At 39.3% G+C, this 20,573-nt stretch overlaps 1 protein-coding gene across 4 annotated transcripts in view; it reads left to right on the top strand.

Moving 5' to 3' along the window:
- LOC128685451 (coiled-coil domain-containing protein 102A) overlaps positions 1-17,194 on the top strand; it is a 67,839-nt gene extending 50,645 nt beyond the window's left edge. For all 4 annotated transcript variants that reach the window (XM_053771983.2, XM_053771980.2, XM_053771981.2 and 1 more), the window contains 2 exons: positions 482-645; positions 1,917-17,194. In XM_053771983.2, coding sequence (XP_053627958.2) covers positions 482-644 — 163 coding nt within the window. In that variant the 3' untranslated portion in view covers position 645; positions 1,917-17,194. The remainder of the gene's footprint in view (positions 1-481; positions 646-1,916) is intronic.
- The last annotated feature ends 3,379 nt before the right edge of the window (positions 17,195-20,573 follow it).

Below are 20,573 nucleotides of genomic sequence, written 5' to 3'. Positions count from 1 at the left end.
TTATGACAAGTTGGTTGGAACCAAGCTCGGTCATAAATCGGATGGTACCTGTACTCTCATACATTCCCCTCTTTGTCTCCATAGATAACATTCTTTGTCTCCACAGATGCCTCAATGCACCACCCACCTTTTCTTTTCATCAGTTCTATGGTTCATTTTGCCTTTCATATACCCATCTGCCAACAAGTGCACTCCCAAATATCTGAACACAATCACTTCCTTCATACTCCCTACTTCCAATCTGATATCCAGTTTTTTATTACCTAACTTATTTGTTATCCTCATCACCTTGCCCTTTCCTATGTTCAGTTTGAATTTCCTTTACATACTCTCCCAAATTTGTCCACCAACTTTAGCAGCTTCTCTTCAGAATCTTCCAAAAAGCACATTGTTATCAGCAAAAAGCAGCTGTGACAACTCTCATTTTGTATTAGAGTCCACGTATTTTAATCCCACACGTCATATGTTAATCAAATTTCAGAAAACTACAACGTGCTAACGATGAGCTTCAAGAAACCGTAGAAAACCTAGAAGTTCAGGTTGAACACCTCCAGTCCCGCCTACGGTCATCACAAAATTCATCCCTTCCTCTTCGAACTGCAACCCTTCTCCAAGACTCTGATGATGACCATGCTCAGTTCTAAGGTGCAAATCAATTTATTCATGCTTTCCTTCTTTTTGTGTTCATAAATTGAAGCCTACCAATTCTCCTCTTTGTTAAGATCAGTTGTAAAATGTAATGGACTTATGGAAAACTTTCTCTTCATCTACCTTGAATCTACCTATTTCATGTTACAAGTATTGCCAGGGCCTTGTTAGGAGTATAAAGTAGGCACCACAGGTAAGTTAGTCCCAGGTTAACAGTGTGATGTAAGCAATACAGCAGGTCAAAACCAGGTTAACAGTGTGATGTAAGTAACACAGCAGGTCAAGACTATGTTAACAGTCTTACAGAGAAACTAGAGTCAGAGCCAGGACTGGTTAAGTGTGTGGTTTAAGCCTTGCTGATCAGGGAATTTTTGCAGAAACTCATGAGGTTCTTTCTCTTGAAGGCATAATTCTGTGTGATTATTATGCATATAATTTAGAGCATCAAAATTAGAAAACTGAGTGGGATTATAAGAAATATAATTCAGAGAGCAAAGTTGTTGAGATGATTTTGGCATTTAGAGGGGTGGATTAGAATGGGGTAACTAAGAGGGAATTTTTATTTGGATTTTATTTTTATTATAAATCTAGGGTGGGAAAAGGGAGGGGGTCATCCCAAGAAAGGTTGGAGGATGGGAGGATAAAGGAGGTTTTGAGTGCTAGGGGCTTGAGCATCATCAGGCTTGTGTGAGTATGTTAGATCAGAATAAATGGAGACTAGTTGCTTTTGTTTCTTGGCATGCTTTTGGAATGTTAGCAGGATAACATGGATGAGGGGATTCAGGAAAACTAGTTAGCTGGCCTTGATTTTTGGAGGTAGGAAGTAGCTTGCACCCTGAAGGAAAGGGGAGGGGTGTTGAAGTTTGAAGGGTGATGACTGCACAATGCTGGCAAGACAGCTGACTAATTAGGTGCTTGATTAATTAGGTGCAAAGAGACAGTGATCTCTTGCTCATTTTCTAGATCTGCAGTTTTGCCAGCTTTAGACAAGGGTGTTTGTGTAGAGTAACATTCCATTCAGAAGAATACAAGTGCCTTAGGAGTATCATCATTGGCTTGACATCTCAATTTTAGAAGGGTCATGTTATCAAGTTATGATGCTCATAGGAGACTTAAATTTGCCACTGTATCTTAAGATTTGGTTACCCTGAATTATGAAATTAAAGCTTGACTGTTTTTTCACATTCATTGATTATTAGGGCCATTGTTATCTGTATTCAAATTTCTACTTGTATAAGTATTTTCAAGACATATTTGTTATATTTCAGGAGCCTCTGATGAATTAACTTCGTAATGATGTTTTATTCTTACGAAGTAATACAGCCAAACAGCCTTAGTGAAGGCCTGAGTCTGCTTGGAAACTCAGAAGTATTTCCATAGAGAAGATTTACAACTGAAGTTTGTGATATTTTGAACATTTTGTATAGTGTATGTAAAGATTATTATGCAGCATGTGGGTCTGTATTTTAAGATTATGTTGCAAACAAATAAGTTATTTCTGTGATTATGGTAATAAAGGAAATCATTTCATATTAACAGTGGGTTTGAGTTGTACAATGAAATATCAAAATACAGTAGTGTGTGTTAAATTTTGTAGATGTCGTGTTGCATGTGTGTAAGTTGATAAATGACTTATTAACGCTTTCTCTGCTGTTTACAGTAATCTTCTGACATGAAGTGTGATAAACGTAAAGAGCTGGGTGTGACTAAATATTAGCCACCTGTGTTCTTGTTTTGTAAATACGTACTGTTATTTATAACAATCATCACAGCAAAGTCATAAGTAAAAATGGATTACCCTTGCTTTAAGTAGCTACATATTTCTAGTTTATTTTAACTCATGTCAGTCTTCAGCATGTTTTCTTAAGCAAAATATCAAAATTTTTACTTAAGTTTTCAACGCACATAAAATGTCACTTGACCTAACAGTTAACAATAATAATTCAGTTGTTACTCTTCTCCGACGGCTGAGTAGGTGCTCAATTCTGTGATGAGAAAAGGGAGTGTGTTGAACACTGCATTCAGAAATAAAAAATTGAGTGTGTTTCAAAAAAACGAGCTTTGAGCCACCAAGGCTACTGTAGAATATTAGTGTCTGTAATTATTGTCTGACAGCCTTCCATCATTTGTCTTCATACAAATATTTTTCACAAATATTTAGGTAGTGCAGTCAGTGCTGTATATTATTGCTTTCTGAAAATTTATGCATTTAGTTTGCCAGGAATATCATCACGATTTCATAAAAAATATTTTAAGGCAGAAATAAATGAAGCAGGTGTAAGAAGCCTCTAACACATTACTCAATAGTTTGCACTCTCTCAAGCTGGTCATACACTAAAGTGTCTTTACTGCACCATCCAGTATCAGGTAACCTTCCTTTTATCTCATCAGACTCTCATGCCATGTTTCTAGTGTCAAAAGAGCAATGTATATCTTACTCCATTACCTGTGCTTCCCTCTGATTGTAAATATTCCCTACGGTTAACCAGTGCTAGCGATAGCATTATACTCAGGACTTTGGGCTATGAGCTTTTTACTCTACAATCTTAATTTTATACTTAATGAGGAATAAGTCACAGTAGTGTGGCTGGAACAATGCACCAATAACCCACACTTACAGAGAAAACTTTAGGTGATTTTTTTTGTCTAAGTGTGGGGATATTTGTGAATTTATGCATAATATTTGAACTAAGGCATTATCCAGTGTATGTGTGCAGTGTCATGAATAATTAATATAGTTAACCTGCCAAGTAAGTTTATAAGGTATCTATTATTTTTTTAAGACAGTAAATGAACACACATGTATTAAAATTATTACCTGTGGTAAATGCTAAGTCTGATGATAAATTAGAAGAAATGCTTCTTCCCTTGACTTAGGCTTTTTTTCATGATAAATAATTATATACAATTTTGCCATTACAAGTCTAGGACTTTTTAAATACATTTGTTTTATGTACTAATTTTAAGAGAAAATCTTTTTATTTTTAACACACCAACTGCCTCTCATCAAGGCCTGATGACCTGAAAAAAAAGTAGAAACACTCACTCCATTATTGTCTTGCTAGAGATGTGCCGATACCAGAGCTCAGACGCCCCTCCAAGTTGCAGTGTCCCCATTCCTCCTTGAAGAGTGCAGGCACTGTACTTCCCACCTCCAGGACTCAAACCAGTTTCCTTGAATCCCTTCATAAATGTTACCTTGCTCACACTCCAACAGCACATCATTTTTTTATTTTATCTATATAGCACTATCCTATTTCCACCCAACCTCAGTGAGAGATGGCCGGTGTGTTAAAAAACAAGCACTGTTATAATGGTAGTAGGTTATGATGATTTTACTTTATAATTGACTTGATATTTCATCTTTTATTTAATTATTCCTGTAGAGATTCACAGTGGCCAACAAATATTGTATCACTCTTAACCCTTTGACTGTCGCAGCCGTATATATACGTCTTACGAGGTACCGTGTTTGACGTATATATACTCATAAATTCTAGCGGCTTCAAATCAAGCAGGAGAAAGCTGGTAGGCCCACATGTGAGAGAATGGGTCTGTGTGGTCAGTGTGCACCATATAAAAAAAATCCTGGAGCACGCAGTGCATAATGAGAAAAAAAAAACTCCGACCGTTTTTTTTTTTAATTAAAGTGCCGACTTTGTGGTCTATTTTCGTATAGTATTTATGGTTGTATTTTCGTTTTCTTGGTCTCATTTGATAGAATGGAAAACATATTATAGAAATAGAGGTGATTTTGATTGATTTTACTATAAAAAGAACCTAGAAATGGAGCTCAAAGTAGGGGAAATGTTTGATTTTTGCCAATGTTCAAAAGTAAACAAATGATGCCATTGTCCAATAAATGTCCAACTAGCCATTCTGATATGCAGTCATGAATGGGTTGATGTTATTTATACAATTATTACAGTATTGCAGTAGTCTGCATAATAGTAAGTCTTCTATTTTTTGTTTGAATAAAAATTCAAAATACAAAGCAAGAGTAATATCAGAGGGGCCTGGAGACATGACTGATGAACAAAGAAAATGTTATTTTAGAGCCAGGAATGTCTGCATTGTTCATTCTGGACCTTATTTTGAAATTGTCATATTTTTTAGTTTTCGTGAAATTGGCCAAATTGCAAATTTCTGACCACATTATTAGGTAGTTGAAATCGGTAAATGGGCAGTTTCTTGTACTCAATCGATAGAAAAAATGGAGTTCTAAAGAAATAGCTATGAGTTCGGGCGACTGGAACAACGGAATTAGCCGAAAATAGGGCTCAAAGTGGGCGAAATCGCTGATTTGTAAACAGCGCCGAGGTCGCTAACTTCGCGAGAGCATAATTCCGTCAGTTTTCCATCAAATTTCGTTTTTTTGGTGTCATTACAATCAGGAAAAGATTCTCTGTCATTTCATAAGAAAAAATATTTTTTTTTTTTTTAAATTTTGCGACACCAGGAGACACCTCAGGATTGGGGATTGCGACAGTCAAAGGGTTAATAGGTTTTTATTAAGTAATTATTCTGTCAAGTATGGGGAATGGATTACTACTAGAAATATAGATTGAGAATTTTTTTCTTCTTGAAAGCCTTCTTTTCTGTTGTCATTTCCTTTCCCAATTTCATAGGGTGGACCAAGTGCCTCAAACAAGACCTTAAACACCTCTTGTAGGAATATGTTCCTACTCAAATGGTGTCCTCTTTACTCGTAATGAAGTTTTTGCCCTCCATCTCTTGCAGGGAGATATTTGAAGAAAAAAAATTGAGTGATATAAGAGCCAGGAACTCATTAAAACAAGAGATCTGGGGATCTATGGAAATAGAACAAAGAGTAGAGCAATGTTTTAAAGAGAGAACAGTGTTTGAAGGACTCATAAGCTGTAAGTCAAGAAAGGGGAGTAGTTGACAGGGTTAAAGCGTAAGCATGTTGCTCGTGTTGCTTCATGATCATTCTTTATCAACCAAGTTATAATTGTAGAATTGAAAATAATGGATATTTACAGTCAATTACTGTGGAATTTATCATTGAGCAATAATGTTTAGCTGAAGCACCTTGGTTATTTCTTCTATATAGGAGGGTCCTTGCAGCTTACTACTTTAAAAAGCTTCTCAAATGAATGTTCCCTTTCAAGAGTTCTTCAACTGTGAATGTTCCCTTTCAAGAGTTCTTCAACTGTGAATGTTCCCTTTCAAGAGTTCTTCAACTGTGAATGTTCCCTTTCAAGAGTTCTTCAACTGTGAATGTTTCCTTTCAAGAGTTCTTCAACTGTGAATGCTCCCTTTCAAGAGTTCTTCAACTGTGAATGTTTCCTTTCAAGAGTTCTTCACTAGTGAATGTTCCTTTCAAGAGTTCTTCAATAGTGAATGTTCCCTTCAAGAGTTCTTCACTAGTGAATGTTCACTTCAAGAGTTCTTCACTAGTGAATGTTCCCTTCAAGAGTTCTTCACTAGTGAATGTTCCTTTCAAGAGTTCTTCACTAGTGAATGTTCCCTTCAAGAGTTCTTCACTAGTGAATGTTCCCTTCAAGAGTTCTTCACTAGTGAATGTTCCCTTCAAGAGTTCTTCACTAGTGAATGTTCCCTTCAAGAGTTCTTCACTAGTGAATGTTCTTTTCAAGAGTTCTTCATTAGTAAATGTTCCCTTCAAGAGTTCTTCACTAGTGAATGTTCTTTTCAAGAGTTCAATAGTGAATGTTCTCTTCAAGAATTTTTCACTAGTGAATGTTTCCTTCAAGAGTTCTTCACTAGTGAATGTTCCCTTCAAGAGTTCTTCATTAGTAAATGTTCCCTTCAAGAGTTTTTCACTAGTGAATGTTTCCTTCAAGAGTTCTTCACTAGTGAATGTTCCCTTCAAGAGTTCTTCATTAGTAAATGTTCCCTTCAAGAGTTTTTCACTAGTGAATGTTCCCTTCAAGAGTTCTACACTAGTGAAAACCTCTTCAAGGGGAGGGCTCATTGTAGTAGTGGTGAAGAGGCTCTTGGTCTGAGGAATTGGACCTCTTGGTCTTCTTCCCCCAACCAAACCTAATTACCCCCCTATCCTCCCTACCCCATCCTCCCCATACCCACCTTTTTTCCCCTTTCTTCCCTTCTCCCCACCCTCCCCTTGTTTCCCATCCTGCTTGTAGTCTCTGGGGTCCTCCCCTCTAGCATTACAGTTCCTAGGTTGGGGATGGTGTGCCGGGGGTTCATCCCACTCCGTGAGGTCCCTCAGGGGTGGTGTGGTTTGCCATGGAATCTGAATTGTCTGAAGATGCCCTGCTCCCTTCCTGGATTTCTGGGAAATGGGCAGGGTGCCCTTTGGGTAATGGGTGTATCTCCGGAAGCTGCCTGTCAGTTCTGAGAGGTGGCAGCCGAAGGAGGTATGCTTTGTGGTGGGTTTCCAACTGCCCTTTCTTTTGTCCGCTGAGGTCCCTCAGTAGATGTGAGGCTGCTATCCCAAAGCGCTGGTTTACTGGGATGAAGAGTAGGGTATGGCACGGGTTCCATGCTGCATCTTCACTACCTGTGGGCTCGAGGCCCTCTCGGATGATGGGAGGAGCTTTTGGCCCCTCCATGCCTCCTAGCGACTGTCCCTCCACTGTCCCTCCGCTGTCCTTCTTTTTTTTTTTTCTTTCCTTCTTTCTTTTTTTCTTCTTAAAATAACAAGAAAGGAGATATCACAGAAGAAGGTCCTTTACTATGGAGTCCTCACCCAGTGAAGCCCTTCCTCCTCCCAGACCCCTTTCTGATCCCAAACCTTGTTCTGAGCCAGCTTCGTTTTTGGTCCATTCTCTCGACTCTTCTCATACCCCTATACCTTCTGCCGGTGACGCTTCGTCACCTGCTTCAGGTGCTGCGGCATCACCCATTTCTGTTTATGCTGCTACTTCTAGCACGCCTTTCACAATGTGTCCGGCTTCCCCGAATATAGTACTACTTCTAAACGTCCAAGGCAACTTACTGATGACAGGTCATTGATGATCGCTCAGAAACGACCTGCGTGACACTCACTACCTTAGTGTACCAGGCTAACGAGTACGCAATGGACAAAATTCTTTTCTTTACAAACGACGTCTCAAACTGATTATCTTTGTGATCATGGAATTGATAAAACACTTTTACGGTATGCTGGCCAAAATATATCCTTCCATGCTCTTCGAAGCGGTGCGTGTGTCATAACAATACAGAATTCAGAGCAAGTTCATGCTCTCTCCTGCATCACTTCCATAGATAACATACCAGTCACCGTTCGTAAGCACACTACTATTAATTCTTGCAGTGATACTGTGGTCATACTGAGTACCATTGTACAGAGTGATTTTTTGTCTTGTGACAATGATATTTTAGAATAGTTAGCCCTTCAAAACCTCCCTATTCTTAAGGTAGATACATACATCCTGCCCGCTCTTCAGTGGAGGCACTTTCCTAGTAACATCACTCATTTAACCTTCAACTGCCGTGAACTTCCGACCTTTGTCTATATTGCAGGCCATCGCCTAGAGGTCCATCAAGTAGTTCCCACTCCCCATCAGTGTCGTAATTGCTGGCATTTTGGGCACCCCACTAAACACTGCAGATCTGCGGTGGAATGCCCGGTCTGTGGTGCAGAAGATCATTCCAACACATCTTGTAGTTTTTACCCCTCTTGTCTCAATTGCAAGGAACCTCATCCTTCCTTTACACGCCATTGCCAGGTCTATTGTAATGAACGAAAGATCCTTTATCTTAAGGAACGTGAGAGCCTTACACTATGGCTGTCTCTCAGCTCCACCTTCAAGGAAAACTTCCTTGCATCCCATATGCTTGAGTAGCCCAAAGACCTCCAACCTCGATGGTCCTCCTGCCTCCCAGTCCCTCTGTGTCCATGTCTTTCGGGGTTACCCCAGTTTCTATTCTTTTGCAGTTTTATCCTCAGACACTCCTACCTCCACACCACTTCCTACTTCTACTTCTTCATCTCGCTCGCTTGCTTCTCTGTCTACAAGACCTTGCAGACCTACACTTGCTTCGTGTCCATCACCTGTACAGAATGTCTTTTGCCTCGGAGCCAAGTTCTCACCCCCTTTCCAGCTTTCACATGAAGGTGGATGTTCACCCCCCCTCGTGTAGTCCCCTCTTCCCAAGCCCCCCTTCCTACCCATCTTCCTCCATAGTTACCCTCCAACCTCCTTCCTCTCCTGTTACACTGCAGGACTCTTCTACCCCAGCCAATGCATCTCTCCAGGTTCATACTCCCTTCCCCCCCTCAGACCTCTTTGGTTGCTGCCATAGTTACTCCAACCTTTACTTGCAATGCCTCTCCTGTTTTTGACATTATGGCATCGTTGACTTCCTTAGCAACTGAGACACTAGATGCTATCTCCAGCTATATTGCGGAGATGACACCCCCCAATGGACACCAACGTGCCTCCTATTTCATGACTCACACAACAGTATACATATTCCTCTGCAACATTATAATTCTTCCTTGCTTACATGTTTACCATTGCCCCGACATGTTGACTTTACTGATTCTAAAAACCCATAGGTTTTATTGTTTCTTATTGTTGCCATTTTTATTTCTGTACATAATGTCTTTTTTTACAATGGAATATTCGTGACCTTAGGGGCAATCGAGGAGAACTCCAAGTGTTGCTCTCCCAGCTCTCCCCAGTATGTGTTGGGTTGCAAGAGCCCAAAATTTGTTCTGCTGTCATTCGCCCTGTTTTGGGCTATGTGCTGTTACGTTCTTCCGATCCTTTACCCGACGAATCATTTAATGAAAGCGCACTTTTTGTGCGCGTTGATATACTGTATCAACAAGTTTTTGTTCATTCCCTGCTGCATTATACTGCAGCTTGTATTTATTTACACAGATGGTTTACAGTTTGCTCTCTTTATCTTTCTCCCTCCCGTGCATTCTGTATCTCTGATATTGCGTTTTTAATTTCTTCTCTACCGCCGCCCATCTTGTTGGGTGATTTTAATGCTCACCATCACTTGTGGGGAGGGTTCCACTGAGACTCTCGTGGTGATCAGTTGGAGACTCTTCTCACTTCTCATCCTCTTCATGTTTTAAATACGGGTGCTCCTATCCATTTTGACTCTTGCACTCAGTCTCTCGCCTACATTGATCTTTCTATTTGTTCCTCACCCATTGCACTTGATTTTGCATGGTCTCTTCTTTCAGATTTACATTATAGTGATAACTTTCCTTTCCTTCTTACTTCTACTACATATACCTGACTGTCTCATAGCCCTCGTTGGCAATTTGCCAATGAGGGCTACAAGAGGACCCCCTTTTGTCCTCTATTGATGAACTGACACAGCAATTTTCGACCTTAGTCCTAACTGCGGCGATGCATTCTATCCCCCAAACCTCAGGTAGGCATTCTCAGGCATGTGTACCATGGTGGTCTCCTACATGCGCCCGTGCAGTGCGTTTAACCCTTTCAGGATCGGTGTCATACTAGTACGGCTTGCACACCAGGGTTGGTGCCATACTAGTATGCATAAATTCTAGCGCCTTCAAATCTACTGAGAGAAAGCTGGTAGGCCTACATATGAAAGAATGGGTCTATGTGGTCAGTGTGCACAGTATAAAAAAAATCCTGCAGCACACAGTGCATAATGAGAAAAAAAAACTCAGACCGTGTTTTTGGTTTAAAACACCAGCTTTGAAGTGTATTTTTGTATGGTATTTATGGTTAAACTCTCATTTTCTTGGTCTCATTTAATAGAATGGAAGACATATTACAGAAATTGAGATGACTTTGATTGGTTTCACAATGAAAAGTACCTTGAAATTGAGCTCAAAGTAGCAGAAATGTTTGATTTTTGCCAATGTTCAAAAGTAAACAAATCATGCCACGTGTTCAATACACATCAACTGGTGGTCTAATATTCTTTCACAAGAGTGCTGATATTATTTATACCATTTTTACACTAATGTAGTAGTCTGCATAACAGTAAATCTTCTATTTTTTGTGAGAAAAATTCAAAGTGGAAAGCAAAAAAAATGTAAGAGGGGCGTGAGACATAACTAATGAACAGAGAAAATGTTATTTAAGTGCCAGGAATATCTCTCTTGTTTATTCTGGATCCTCCTTGATGTTGGTGAGGGGCTCTTGATTTAGGGAATTGGATCTGTACTCCAGTTCCCCGAATTAAGCCTGAATGCCTTCCACATCCCCCCCCCCCCCCAGGCGCTGTATAATCCTCCGGGTTTAGCGCTTCCCCTTGATTATAATAATAATATTCTGGATCCTGTTTTAAAATTGGCATCTTTGGCATTTTATTGAATAATTGAAATCAGTAAATGGGTGGTTTTTTGTACTCATTCGATAGAGCAAATGGAGTTCTAGTGACTTTTGTTGACTGGTACATTGGAATTGGCCGAAAATAGATCTCAAAATTGGTGAAAGCGCCAATGTGTGAACATCATCGAGACTGCTAACTTCGTGAGAGCATATGTCCGTAAGTTTTCCATCAAATTTCATACTTTTGGTGTCATTATGATTGGGAAAAGATTATCATTTCATAAGAAAAAATAATTCTTATTTTTTTTCAAAAGATTTGCGACCCGGAGAACAAGTTTAGGAGGGGCCTCTCGACCCTGAGAGGGTTAAAATGTGCTGCGTGGGGCTGTTATCGATATAATCGTACCACAGAATGTCTGTTGGATTTTAGCGGACAAGGGCAGTTGCTTGCCGCATCATCCACAATGCTAAATGCCCTTGTTGGCGGGACTACGTGCCTACCATTACCCCATCTTTCCCTATGTGCACGATTTGGAAAAAGGTGTGGAAATTGTGTGGTATGTACACTCCGGACCCAGATCCCATTTTGCGAGTTACTGGAGTTGATGTCGCAGAACCTCTAGATGTTGCCACAGAAATCGGGAATTATCTTGTCCGTATCTCCCGAGAGCTTCACCTCAGTCCCTCATTTCTTGCATCTAAGCCTACCAAAGAGCAATTGCCCTTAGATTTCTCCTGTGATGGATTGGAGCCATGTAACGTATCTTTTAGTCTCTTAGAATTGGAGTCCACACTTTCCATTTGCCAGCCGTTGGCAAGCCTCTCCCACAACTCTGTCTAAGTTAGATTCCATTCATCTCCAAGGTCTCCATCTGTGCCTTGGTGCCTTTCGTTCATTCCCTGTTGAAAACCTCTATGCATAGGCGAATGTTCCATCCCAGGCTGATCGTCGTAATGCTCATTTTCTTTGTCATTTTGTCCGCGCTTGTGATCTCCATGTTCTTTCCACATATCGGTTACTCTCAGACATTAGTAGGAACCCACTGTTGGATGCCCCTGCCTACTCCAACCGTTTTCTCTTCGTATTCACTCACTCCGATCGTCTCTTCAGTTGCCCCCCTCATACATTCATTTAGTGTCTGCCTTTTCCCTTCCCCCTTGAGAAGTTCCAACAGTTCATGTGTGTGCCCTCCCCCCACTACCATGTGCCAAAGCTTTCTTACCTACACCAGTCACATGCTCATGCCATTGCTGTGTATACAGATGGTTCTAAATCTGCTGATGGTGTTGGGTTCGTGGCAGGTTTCCCTGATGACGTCCGAGGCCACTTGTTGGACTTGGCTAGTGTTTTTACTGCAGAGTTGTATGCCATCCTTATAGCGCTTCTTTGTATTACATATACGTATGTCTTCTTCGACGTTTGTGATCATTTCAGATTCCTTCAGTGCTTTAAAAGCCATTAAACACTTTAATTCCCCTCATCCATTAGTCCTCCCATATTCAACAATGGTTGCACCATGTGGCTAGCAAGAATAAAGATGTCATTTTCTGTTGGGTCCCTGGTCACATTGGTGTGCAGGGCAATTAGCAGGTAGATGCTGCTGTGCGGTCAGCGGTGCATGATCTCCCGATTTCTTATAGGGGTATTCCGTACGGGGACTATTTTCCAGTCATCTCTGCCCATCTCCGCTGCCATTGGCAACAATGGTAGTTAGGCATATGCCATAACAAATTGCACTCTATTAAACTGCTTTTAGGTTTGTGGCCATCTTCCTACCACCGTTACCGTTCTCGGGATACTGCGCTTTCCTGGCTCCCCATTGGCCATACACGCCTTACCCATGGGTATCTCATAGATAGATGCCCTGTTCCTCTCTGTGAGGCTTGTCAGGTCCCAATTTCAGTTCTTCACTTCCTTGTCGATTGCCCGATTTACCAATGACGCCGCCACCCTGCCACTCTTACTTTATCTTCTCTACCTGCAGACGACCCCACCTTTGACTCCCAAGCACTCATTTACTTTTTGTCAGCAACTGCCTTATTATACGAACTTTGACACATCGCTCTTAGCGTCCCTTCCATCCCTTTTCTTCCCTCACCTCTGATCCCCTCTCCACTTAGCTTATTATAACCTCTGCATTACATACTGCCCTCCAATGCTGTATGACCCTTGTTGGTTTAGCACTTACTCTGATTATAATAATTCACTAGTGAATGTTCCCCTCAAGAGTTCTTCAAGAGTGAATGTTGCCTTCTAGAGTTCTTCACTAGTGCATTTTCCCTTCAAGAGTGAATGTTCCCTTCAAGAATTCTTCACTAGTGAAGGCTATTTTCAGGAATTCTTCTGTAGTGACTGCTCCCTTCAAGAGAAGAGTGCCTTGATGTTGGTGAAGAGTTCTTGATTCAAGGAATTTGAGCTACCCCTCTCCTTGGAGCAAACCTGATTATTTCCAATTCTCCTGGCACTTCATGACCCAGATGGGTCATGAAGTGCTTCCCTATAATTGTAATAATAATAATAATTTGCAAATGATTCTTTTGGTTCATAACAATAAATTCATAATTTGTTTTCCTTAAGATTTGTAGTTGTATTTTAAAAGTAATTAAAAAATGTTAAACATAACTTTCTTGCATTGCTCAATAATTACAAGATCTGTGAAGGTACTAACCAGTAATAAAAATTGGGATATACTGTATGTGGATGCAGTGATAACTGGTGGAATATATTTATGTACAGGGGGGCCCCACTTAGCAGGTTAGGCTCTGGGCTACTGCTGTAATTTAGTGATAGTGGCTGTAAAGTGAAACATAGCCTTTTTTTTTTTCACTTTCAAATTCATATAAAAGCCTGATAACATATTTACACTATCATATATTAAGTGAGCAATAGAGCTAGACCTAAAAAATGTATGTACGGTACACACATTACTTAAAATATTTTCATCCTCAGCTTATAGTGAGTGGTGAATATTGTAGGAAGTCTGAATAAACGAAGAATGATTATATGTAATTGAAAACCTCTGCATTAGTGAAATGCTGTAAAGTGAAGCTATGTAAAGTGGGGTCCACCTGTATTTTATTTGCTGGATTAGCATTTTATTGCAGTTATAGTCATTATATTTTTTAAAGTCAAATAGGGTAGAAGGTAGACTTGCACTGTATATATCCTAGTAAACCACAGAACAGGTGGGGTTTGAACCATGGCAAGTGAGATGTAAAACTCCTTGCCAGTGGTTTGTGTGCAGTCGTGTTATATCTTAATCTCTGCAAGGATAAATATCTGTTACAGACACCTTTTTACCCTAACACAAGACTGTTATGAGCTTCTATATTACATTTTGTTGATATAGTATTACATTCTTTTCTGATTATGTTTAGAGGCTGTTTAAGAATTATTTTAATCTTTAAAATATAGTGTACTTAAGTCAAGTACTTAATTGTGTGCTAGAAGTGCAGCTTGTGCGCTACTGTTAGCTCAACCATATGTTAAGTACTTAATGTGTGCTGTAAGTGCAGCTTGTATACTACTGTTAGCTCAACCATATGTTAAGTACTTAATGTGTGCTTTAAGTGCAGCTTGTGTGCTACTGTTAGCTCAACCATATGTTAAGTACTTAATGTGTGCTGTAAGTGCAGCTTGTGTGCTACTGTTAGCTCAACCATATGTTAAGTACTTAATGTGTGCTTTAAGTGCAGCTTGTGTGCTACTGTTAGCTCAACCATATGTTAAGTACTTAATGTGTGCTGTAAGTGCAGCTTGTGTACTACTGTTAGCTCAACCATTTGTTAAGTACTTAATGTGTGCTGTAAGTGCAGCTTGTGTGCTACTGTTAGCTCAACCATATGTTAAGTACTTAATGTGTGCTATAAGTGCAGCTTGTATACTACTGTTAGCTCAACCATATGTTAAGTACTTAATGTGTGCTGTAAGTGAAGCTTGTGTGCTACTGTTAGCTCAACCATATGTTAAGTACTTAATGTGTGCTGTAAGTGCAGCTTGTGTGCTACCATGAGCTCAGTCTTCTGCACTGAGATGACTCAAGAGGGGAATTATTAATATCTTGTTCACAATACATTGCCATGCATCTTGCATATCTCACTTGTTTGTACTGTGTTAAAAAAATGTCATTTTTATTTTTTATATTTTTTTATTAATAAAGTAAGGAAGAAAACACTTTAATAAAGAAAGAAGTAATAGAACAAAGGAGGAAAAACTAAAGTAAGGAAGTAATAAGGGAAGGAAGTACCAAAGTGTTTTTGCACAGATCACTCACACAGAATTACCATCTTTGTTAAAAATAAAATATGCTGACATTTTTAAAATTGTAACTTTGGTATTCCTGTAAAGTGACAAACTAGTACATCAGATATAACACGTATTCTTGCTATCACAATGATATTCACTTACCTTTCTACTTTCATACCATTATAATGTAGTTCTTAACAGGGGTAGTGCCAGGTTTGTATAGGAGTGGCTTAGGGGTGGCAGTCTGGTTGGCAAAGGAAGCTAGGGGCTTGACTTGATTCAGAATTGTTATTGTTTTATTATTATTATTATTATTATTATTATTTGAGAGCTTCAGCCTCTCCTGCCTCCTTGGCATTGCCCCTGGTTCTTATTTATATTGATATCATCCAAAATAAATTTGTATATGTATCTCTGTATTACCAGTATCAGGCCAAAGCTCCAGTATGTACTGTAGTTTCTGCAGTTAGTTTGATTGCTATAGTAAGCTTTCTATGCCTATCCTTGGTGAGTAGTCAAAAGATTACAAAGGCACATAAATGGGTATAGGAACTAGGCCCAAGCAGTATGCTAGCTTAGCAGGTTAAAGTAGTAAAGAACTATTCACAGATTTGTTGAAAATAGTTTATTACTACTGAAGTCACCACAGGCCTTCAGTACTCCTGTCAAAATCATGCCATTTTAAAAATATGTTGTCCTAGGGTAAAAAAAAAAAAATTATTTTCTCTCAATTTCTATGGTTTCCAGTGTAATCAAACTAATAGTTGTTAGTATAATAACCTTTTTTTGTTCAGAGGATAAAATGTTCTAGAGATGTAAGGCAATAATGTTGTTACTAGTGTGTATGCATATTATATATGTACACAAATATTCACATCAAATGGTCTCAAGGTACCTAAATGTTGTTAAAATAAGATGAGTGTAGTCACTGTTTGCACTTCCCGGGGTTACACAAATTATATCCGTGTTGCACATTTTATACATGCATTGCAAAGGCGAGGACAACCTTAATAGCGGCACCATCCATGTTTATTACTGTAGCTTAGGTTAATTGTACTAATGGTATACTTGAGCGATTGTTCTGTGTTGGGATCTGACTGCTGCCCTCATCACTCCCTCCCATACTCATCACCCCTAATTTCCATCTCCTTACCTTCCTTGCTCTCTCCCTCCCCTTCCCCTTTCCTCCTCTGCCTCCCTCCTCCTTTCCTTTCTTTTGTATCTTCCCTCTTATTCTTTTTTTTTTCTTCTCTCTCATTCTTTTTCCTGTTCTCTCCTTCACCTCATCTTATGCTTCCTCCTCCTCCTTTCTTCCTCCTCCTCCCTCCCTCTTTCTTCTTCCTCCTCCCTCTCTCTACTCTTCTCTCCTCTTCTTCCCTCACATCTTCCCCTTCCTTCTCCCACCTCACTTTCTGCCTTTAATGTTTGTTGTGATGTCAGTTAATGGTAACTGATAAATGGGGACTCCTCAAAATCAAGGATTAAATATGTGAATAAAAATAATTATTATTATTGTAATAATATTTTGGTATATTTTTGGCAGAATTTTATACCAAAATTTCTTCACATAGATGAACAACAAAAAATATCTGCACAATACACTGTTTTTAAATATGAATTTCCTCCTCATAATGTGTGGCAGTGTATATGATCCCAGCTGAGCTCCTGCAACTGTTATAATATGTGTGCACAAACACACATGTACCTCTGACCTTCATTTGCCTTTTACATGTGGTGCACACACATGCCTTTCACACGTAAACATATATGCCTTTATGACTCATGGAATCGTAATAACATGATTGCAAACAAACCATGGTACAGGTAGGGTTAGAACCCATGGCGAGGAGCCTGGAGTTCTACGACTCACTCGGTGTGGGTTCTAACCCTACCCATTCTGTGGTTTGGATTTTATACATGCCTTTTTCATACACATACAGTTTTTAATATATATATATATATATATATATATATATATATATATATATATATATATATATATACAGATTCATGCATGCACTTCCACTTATACAGGCACATGTACAAATTGCAGTGGTTTATGAAAATTAACTCAAATCAAGAGTTGAAGTTTTCTTGAAAAAAATTTTACCCTGCACTTGTTGCTAGTTCACATCACTTCTGAATACACAGCTGAGACTTAATTTGATTATTACTGTGAGCATCTAATGTAGTGATACCAAAATAAATGAAGGCCATTTTAAATCTCCCTGACAAGAGTGACCAAAATTATACTAGTAAGATTCTGAAATGTACAAGTTCCACTGTGATAAATGGTTGATTTTGTCCTCATTGGTGCAGAGTTAGTATATAGTGCTTTTGATTTTTCATGTTGACACTACCATTAAGGTGTGAAGAAGACAGATCACTGTTGAGTTGCTGTTAGTATGCTTCTGATTTTATAGTTTAGGTTTTCATATTTACTGTACCACTTTATATAGTGCTTGTAAGCTGCATTTTCTTGTTTTTCATTTTAGAAATATTTTTTTCTTGCAAGCAAAGAACAAATGTAGGAAGATCCATTACAAAAGTATTTTTCACCACCATAGATTATCACTTTCAACAATTCAGGATTTTTGTTGCATAAATTACTGGTGTGTTATAAGTTTTGAATACAAGTTCTGTTTGAGGGGATCAGTTTTTATAAAAAGCTGTGTAACAGAATGTGTTGTGTTCTTCAGTGGAGATGCCAGTAAAGGGTTCTTGATTTAAGGAATTAGAGCTACTCTCCTTCAATCAAATCTGATTACCTCCCATTTCCCAAGTGCTCTATGACTCCTATGGGTTTAGCCTTAATATGATGATAATACAGTGGTACCTTGACTTATGAGTTTAATTCATTCTGTGACTGAGCTCGTAACTCAATTTGCTCGCATGTCAAATCAATTTTTCTCATTGAAATTAATTGAAATGCCGTTAATCCGCTCCAGCCTCCAGAAAACACCCCAGGGGCAGGAGAAAATACTTCAATATAAACCTAATATCAACTCTGTGGCTTATTTGTCTATCAGAATTGATCTAATATGATATAATAAACACTATAAGTAACACAGAAACATGATATATGTATACTCTAGAATTAATAAAATAGTCCATAATATGGCGAATGTCCAGGACCAGTCCGAGTATATAAAATCATAACAAAAACAGGCACAATACCATGCCTTTTTGTTAGTGTGACTTTGTAAATGGTCCAAGTCGGACCAAAACATTGTTGTTAGCTCCTCTCTTCTGTGTGTGGGTTATTTGTGCATATAAAATCATTACTGCTCCTTCCTATAATGTGTTCTTTGGTCCTTGGTAAGAGAAAATGGAGTTTTTGAGAGGCTAACTGCACTAGATAACACAACTGATTCCACAACTGGCATAGGCTCCTGAGGGTTAACCTCAAACCCTTCAAAATCCCTTGTACACATTGTGGCCACAGTTTCCTCCAAGCAGAGTTCAAAGTCCTGCAAGTCACTCCCTCCCAAGCCTTACCTATAAGGTTTATGCAACTGGATGTCTGAGGTTACTTCAAAGCACTCTTGAAACACTGCTTTTGTGTAGAGTTTTTTGAAGTTTGAAATGACCTGCTGGTCCATGGGCTGGAGGAGAGAAGTTGTATTAGAAGGCAAAAACTTAACTTTCATGAAGCTAAACTCCCCTGCAATTTGCTCTTGCAAGTCGTGAGGATGAGCAGGAGCGTTGTCCATTACCAGGAGGCACTTGAGTGACAATTTATTTTCCAGGAGGTAATTTTTCACAGTGGGGCCAAACACACCATAAAACTACTCCAGGAAAATTTCCCTAGTGACCCATGCCTTACTGTTTGATCTCCACATCACACACAAATTACCCTTGACCATATTGTTTTTCCTGAACACTCTGGGAGTTTCAGAGTGATAAACGAGTAAAGGTTTCACTTTGCAATCACCACTAGCATTACTGCATAACAAGTGTGAGCCTGTCTTTCATAGGCTTCTGTCCTGGGAGTGCTTTTCCCTCCTGAGTAATGTAGATCCTGTTTGGCATATTCTTGTAAACACTGGCACACTGGCTATACATGGAGTCTTGGAGTGGCTGGGCCTGCTCAGGCCGCATGGACATGTTCAGGATGAAAGCCTTTAAACGAGTTTTTCGCCGTTCGTAGAGCCAATTTTTTTTACGCCAAAGAGTGCCGTTAGTCGATTTTGGCATTAGTCGATGCCGCCGTTGGTTGAGAGTCTAATGTACCACCTTTCATTGTGCTATTTAGGCCAGGTTCTTGCCTAATGTCATTTTCAGTAAATACTTTTTTTCAGTAATTTTTTTTTTCGCTCGGAACTCAGATTTTGGCTCGCAACTGCTCATAACCCGGAAAGCTCATAAGTTGGGGGCACTCATAAGTCTAGGTACCACTGTAATAGTAAAACCTGTGACTGGTGTGCTCAAGAGGAATGCAACTTGTATCATACAGGTGATGGAGCTTAGTAGTACTGTGACAAATCAAATATGGTGCTCCAAGAAGTAACAGAAAAATGTTAATGCACAAAAAAACTAGAAAGTAGTTTTTATGATATTTAAGAGTATTGGGCATACAAAATAATAGATACTGTATATGAAAATGATCAAAGAAATATAAATTATTCATTAATGTGAGGAAAAAGATTTACAGTGGACCCTCGACTAACGCTATTAATCCGTTCCTGAGAGCTCATCGTTAGTCAAAATTATCGTTAGTCAAGTTAATTTTCCCCATAAGAAATAATGGAAATCAAATTAATCCGTGTAGGACACCCCAAAGTATGAAAAAAAAATTGTTTTTACCACATGAAATATTAATTTTAATACACACAAACTGAAGAAGACATGCACAGTTATATGACACTTACCTTTATTGAAGATCTGGTGATGATTGATGGGATGGGAGGAGGGGAGAGTGTTAATGGTCTTAGTGTTTAGAAGGGGAATCCCCTTCCATTAGGACTTGAGGTGCCAAGTCCTTTTCCGGGGTTACTTCCCTTCCCTTTAAATCTCTCAAACAAACCTTTGCTGGCCTTAAATTCACTCGCATCACCACTAGTTGCTGGCATTTTTTTAATTAAATCGTCATGCAACTTCCTAGCCTTTTCACATATGATCGCTTGAGAGATGCTATCTCCTGCTATCTGTTTTTCGTTTATCCACACCAATAACAGTCTCTCAACATCTTCGAGTACTTGCGATCTCAGTTTCGAAAACATAGTTGCACCTTTGGCAAGAACAGCTTCCTTGATTGCCGTTTTCTTGGCCACAATAGTAGCTATGGTTGATTGGGGTTTTGTGTACAACCTGGCCAGCTCGGAGACACGCACTCCACTTTCATACTTAGCAATTATCTCTTTCTTCATATCCATAGTAATTCTCACCCTTTTTGCTGTAGGGTTGGCACTAGAAGCTTTCTTGGGGCCCATGGTGACTTATTTTGCAGGTGCAATCAC

Source organism: Cherax quadricarinatus, chromosome 8 (assembly GCF_038502225.1).
Source record: "Cherax quadricarinatus isolate ZL_2023a chromosome 8, ASM3850222v1, whole genome shotgun sequence".
Lineage (NCBI taxonomy): Eukaryota > Metazoa > Arthropoda > Malacostraca > Decapoda > Parastacidae > Cherax > Cherax quadricarinatus.
Note: the sequence above shows the minus strand (reverse complement) of the source record. Positions and strands in the feature narration are given on the sequence as shown.